General features: G+C 39.0%; 1 protein-coding gene across 2 annotated transcripts; it reads right to left on the bottom strand.

The window, feature by feature from the left end:
- Positions 1 to 391: 391 nt before the first annotated feature.
- On the bottom strand, positions 392 to 3,694 carry LOC103433734 (zinc finger CCCH domain-containing protein 1). Of its 2 annotated transcripts, none has more exons than XM_008372007.4 (4): positions 3,526 to 3,694; positions 1,846 to 2,014; positions 955 to 1,769; positions 392 to 834 (listed from the first exon to the last, which is right to left on the bottom strand). In XM_008372007.4, the coding sequence occupies exons 2-4, from the start codon at positions 1,880 to 1,882 to the stop codon at positions 730 to 732; spliced, it is 957 nt and encodes a 318-aa protein (XP_008370229.1). In that variant the 5' UTR covers positions 1,883 to 2,014; positions 3,526 to 3,694; the 3' UTR covers positions 392 to 729. The 2 variants fall into 2 exon arrangements, with proteins under 2 accessions (XP_008370229.1, XP_070676811.1); XM_070820710.1 differs by lacking the exon at positions 3,526 to 3,694 and adding an exon at positions 2,321 to 2,720.
- Between the last annotated feature and the right edge of the window lie 1,796 nt (positions 3,695 to 5,490).

The following is a 5,490-nucleotide window of genomic DNA, read 5'->3' as shown; positions in this document are numbered from 1 at the left end:
TAATCGGGTGCAATAACAATTGTGTTCAGAATTTTTTTATTCGTAAGGGAACTTGAAGTGCTCTTTTACTATAAAAAAAAAAGAAAATTTGAGGCGCTTATTAGTGAAACTGTCATTTTTGGTGTTGGTGTGGTTGATTGCCACCAATACATTTTGAAAGAAAGTTTCTGTTTAATTAGTCATTGATCATTGTTAGTACAATGCTTAATTAGCCCCATTCTGTTTAATTAACACTTTGTGTACCCTTCCATGTGCTTTGTTCAACTTCCTTTCTACCATCATTCCTCCACCTTTGCTCATCCCCATTTTCCAATTGTACTTCCCCTTTGCTCATCCCCATTTTCCATTTGTACTTCCCCTATATCGCTAACATAAAAGTGAAAGCCAAAACTAAAACAAAATGGTTATCAATTCAGCGTCTCTAATTTACAAAAATCCATCACATTACAATTTACATACAATTCTAAGGACTATACTTAGGCTTTTAACTCTTCAACAAATTATTTTACATCCATCTTAGAGCAATGACGGCCTGCGTGTGACAAGCTAAAGTGGGTCTACGCCACTCCTAAGTCTAAAACTTTTGGACATTGTTCTACCCCTAATGAAAGAGAGCTCGAAATTGATTTACATGAAGAAATTCCAGCTCTGTCAAAAGTGAGAATCATTCCTTCCCACATGCCTTCAATTTTCAAATGCCTGAAATCAACAAGTAAAGTGTCATCTCTGTTATTTACCCTCTGCTGCCATCCTTTTCCGTACCTCATGAGCTGTATTGAATATGCCAAGAGTAGGCTTGTTGCACACGAAGCACTTCTTGTTCTTCGAATGATGCTGTGAATGAAAAGCAGATTAAGATTAGCAAAACAATTGAAAGAAACACGGCATGGGAAAACGGGAAACTCTATATAATTGCAACGAGTTGAGATGATTCATGAAGAAAAGCGGGGTTACCTTTAGCGCGCAGTGCTCACAGAAGTAGTGGTTGCACTTGGTTACAACGGGATCAACAAAGGGTTTCCGGCAGATGAAACATGCGAATGGCAACGAGCCATCCTCGTCGTCGTCGTCGTCATCATCCTCAGACTGGTCCACATCATCTTGGCCCAAAGCTAAATTCCTCTTCCGTGTTTTCTCTGCTTCCTCCCACTCCCTTTCCATCTGCCACCCAGATTTGTAGTCTCCACGATCATGCATAAATTTGCAGGAATCTCCATAACCACAATAACCAGTCTCTTTGTAGTCCTTACAAATGTCTGGCTGATAATCAAATCTTGTGGTAGCTCTGATGTGCGCAGAAGCTCTGAGAGGCCCATGGGAACCTCCCGCTTTCTCACTGGCCACTGTTAGCTCTCTTCGGAACCCAGCCTTGTAGTCAGTATAACCATGGATCCCCTTATATAACTTTTCATTCCCAGTCTCTTTGCTCGTCCCCTGCAAAGCCTCCTCTGCCTGCTTAAGAACTCTCTCGCGAACAGCTCGGGCATCTCTAGAAAACTCAGTCTCAGTCTCCAGAGTCGCTGTTGCTCTGCTATCATTTTCTACTTGGATTTCTTTCGAAGACTTGAACTCAAAGATTGCACTGCCATCAGATGTAGAGCTCTTCGCCGGTCCACTAGAAAAATACAGCTTGCCATCAGGCTTTGCGGCTTTTCTTTGACTTGGGAATGATGTGCCCCCATATGTTGAGTTGTCCTCCTCCTCATCTTCATGAGGCCTTCGCTTTCTAATGTTTTGCTTCATTGATGACTTCGGGATGAAGTTGCAAACTGGAAAGGCAATAGATCAATGTTACAATGTACAACGAACGATAGCTACAAAAACTCAAACAAGTACAGAACATACCTTTTCCAGGTTCTGGATTTCCACCTGAATCCGCCATATAGACACGAGTAACCAAAGCAAGGGTAGCAAATTAAGGTAGCCGAGGGGATGGTTTCACTGCTACTCTTGCTATTGGAGCTGAGTGGTTGGATTTGGGTTCTGAGAAGTAACTCTTCCTTTTTAACAGGGGCTGCTGACAAACAAAATTAACTTAATAATCTAACCAAAAAGCTCAAACAAATAGACATCATAGATTTCTTACATGAATTTATACATGAATCTCGCGAAATAAAGTGAAATTGTAAAGAAAATGGAGATCAAGCAACCCAAAGCAACAGCTTAAACTCTCCCATAAAAAATTAAAATTAAAAAAAAAAAGAAAAAAAAAGGTATAAATGTAAGTGTTTTCTGTGGTATATCAATACTCAATTAAACAAAAGGATAGTGAAGTTCGTGTTTGCTTCCCCAGAAACCTATGAACCAACAAAAAATACACCTGTGAATCCTTAAGCCAGTCATACTGCTCTTTCAAAGTTTCAGAGAAATTCAGACCACATGAGTGATAATTTGGTGAAACCCTAATAATGGAGAGAGAACTAATTTGGCGCAATTCAGCTCCAATGGTAATGCCTCATTCACCAGATATCGTTGGTATCATACCAATTCTCACTGGCTTGATTTGGATGAAAGAAATAATTCAATCATGACAATAGCTTCATGAATGGATTGATTTCAGGGTTGCAGCCAGGAATTTCCAAAAGCGAGCTGCCATTCTTTAACTAACTACGCAAGGAAAATCCCGCCCCTCGGCTAGGGCAATGTGCCTGCCCCTTGCACCCCAATTAGAACTCTCCAATTCAGAATATCGTATTGTGATTGTCAACAAAACACGAAAAACTAAGCACGAAAAAAGATTTAATCATCAATAACTTTGTTATCAAGGTGTTAGGTACTCAAGCCCAAGGGAAGAGCCCAACCCAAAAGACTAGTCCAATAGGTGGGAGGACCCCAAGGACTTAAGAACCCCTACACTCCCATAATTGTAGTCGATGTGGGATCATAACATTACACCATCCTTCGGAAGACCCAACGCCCAAGGCGGTAATCACGTCGCCCAGTCCCTCGTCACCAAGTCCCTTGGAGCCCATACTCTCAAGGCGGTAATCACGAGGCGGCACGTCACGTCACCAAGACCCGCAACGTCGAGCACCTAGGCTCTGATACAAATCTTAGATACTCAAGCCCAAGGGAAGAGCCCAACCCAAAAAACTAGTCCAATAGGTGGGAGGACCCCAAGGACTTAAGAACCCCTACACTCCCATAAGTGTAGTCGATGTGGGATCATAACACAAGGGGCCATAATTTTGGTCATATCCCATTGTACGAATCACTTTACACTACAAGGTTGGCCAATAGTATCCCTAAACAATCCAGTACGCTAGAACCTTAATTCCTAACACTAAATTAAGTTGCAAGCCTAAGGATAACCATCCTTCTTCGAATATCGAAACGAAACGAAAATCCTTGGACCAATTCCAAATCAAGAAGAACTAACCCGAACCCTAAACCCTAATTTCCCCAATCATAGAAAATCAGAAAACTCGCAATCCCCAATTCCCAAAATCTAAAACACCCAAATTCAAGTAACCCAACAACTAAATCACAAAAACACAAAAAAAAAATTGAGAGAGAAGAAGTTACCTTGTTGCTGTTAATGGCTGGGTGGGCTATGGAATGCGTCGTCTTCTCTTCTGGGGGCGATTGGAAGATTGAAGATTCGAATCTTATACGTTTCGGAGTTTTTGAGTGTTTCAATTTTGCCGCGTTGAATGTGTGGACGCAGATCGAGAGACGGACGAATACGAGACAAAATGGGCTTGAGCTTGTCAAATAATGGGCTCAGCTGGAAGCTTCATGTTGGGCTTCCTTAGGTCGGTGCTCCAATAAGAGGTAGAATAAAAAGTATTAATTTATATTCTTTTTCAAATTAGAAAAATTATTTCCGCACCCTTATTCTCTTTGTGCACATCCTTGTTTATTCAATTCATCGAGTTTCCTTTGAATTATTCAACTCTCAAAGCCAATAATAAACAAGGATGTTCAGAGGGAGAAAATTGGTAGGTGAAAATCGCTTCCATAAATGTAATGCAACTAAACTAGGGTAAAAAGCCGATTCAAGTATAAGGTGAAGCACATTGTCCCGACTAACTAACTTAATCAATCAGTAGATATAGTATTTATTTATCTTTATTGTTGTATGAATGTATGATGCACTGTAAAGTGGTAGTGGGTGGAAATTTAAAAATGCATGGTTTGGCTGCCATTTTACTTGCAAAGCACTCAAGAGAAGGGGAACCCATCATTTGGTTGTAAAGCACAACTCATGTGGGAGGAGCATGCTGTAGACACTTTCATGGTCCTCATGTGCATTGCATTACAAATTTTTACCGTTTTGGAACACCGACATGGCATCTATCCGACCAATGAGAGACATTCTTAGTACACAGGGTGGGCCCTTGTCAAACATTATCATTTGGACCTGGATTTTGCCCATATAACTTACATACACCTAGCTTCACTGGTTTGATATCCCAATTCAATCGTATAGTATTAGTAATTAATTTTTCACGTGACAGTGTCTGATTGTCTATCATGAGTAGGTAATTTCTTATGCTAAATTTTTTTTTTCTAAAGAAAGTGAGTGCACTTGGCTAAAAAATCACATTCGACGTTGAAAAAGAGAAATATTTTTCCCCAAGATATTTGATTTCCCAATAAGTAAACAATGTTTACTAAACATCTTGCTATGAGATTGTTTGGATTTGAAAGTGGTAATTCAGGCTGAAATAAAGAAGCCTGGTTCAAATTGAAACCGTTGCTCTCCTACGCATATGAAAAAGTAAAAGTAAATGATTGAGATTTAACTAAATCTCATATAGTTAACTTTTAATTTTTCACTCGAAAAAAAATATGTGCGGAAAAGAATTTCCAACTGAGATCCGCAGCAGCTGCAATTTATTATTTAATTTTTCTACTTATTATATTTGCTATAATACATATTGATTCTGATGCATGCACCATAAACATGTACCTGCAAATCAAACAGTGACACGTGCGCAGAAATCAGGTTCAAAGCATGATAATGAAAAGAGAAATTTTGTATTGTGACCGGAATACGAATGGTACACCATGAGTTTTTATAGAAATTGTAAGAAATTTTATTTTTTAAGTTATAAATTTTTTAACATACATATCTCACCATTTATATAATGACACGTAATATATCATTCCGTGTATTGATCACATTAAAAAATCTCTCCAATAAAACAATCTCTGTCCAAATATCATCGGGATGTATGCTGATTTTCCACAATTAGGTCGACAAATTGCAATTTGTTACGGGAAAATCATGTCAGTCTTTTGCCTTAACGGCTCTAAATCATATCGAGTGTGCTGATATGTTATAGCATCATCACTGACCTAAGCAACTGCGCTTCAAACATAATCTGGGGTTTTCGAATTTGCACAGATATTGTACATGATATTTGAACTCATAACTTTCGGACGATTCATAAACATCGTCAGATCAATAGGTACATTAGTGCAGATTAGAATACGAAATGTGTTTTGATCATTTTTGTCGTAGTTAATTGGTTATAATTAGAA

This window comes from Malus domestica, chromosome 04 (assembly GCF_042453785.1).
Source record: "Malus domestica chromosome 04, GDT2T_hap1".
Lineage (NCBI taxonomy): Eukaryota > Viridiplantae > Streptophyta > Magnoliopsida > Rosales > Rosaceae > Malus > Malus domestica.
This window is presented reverse-complemented; position numbering and strand designations above follow the sequence as displayed.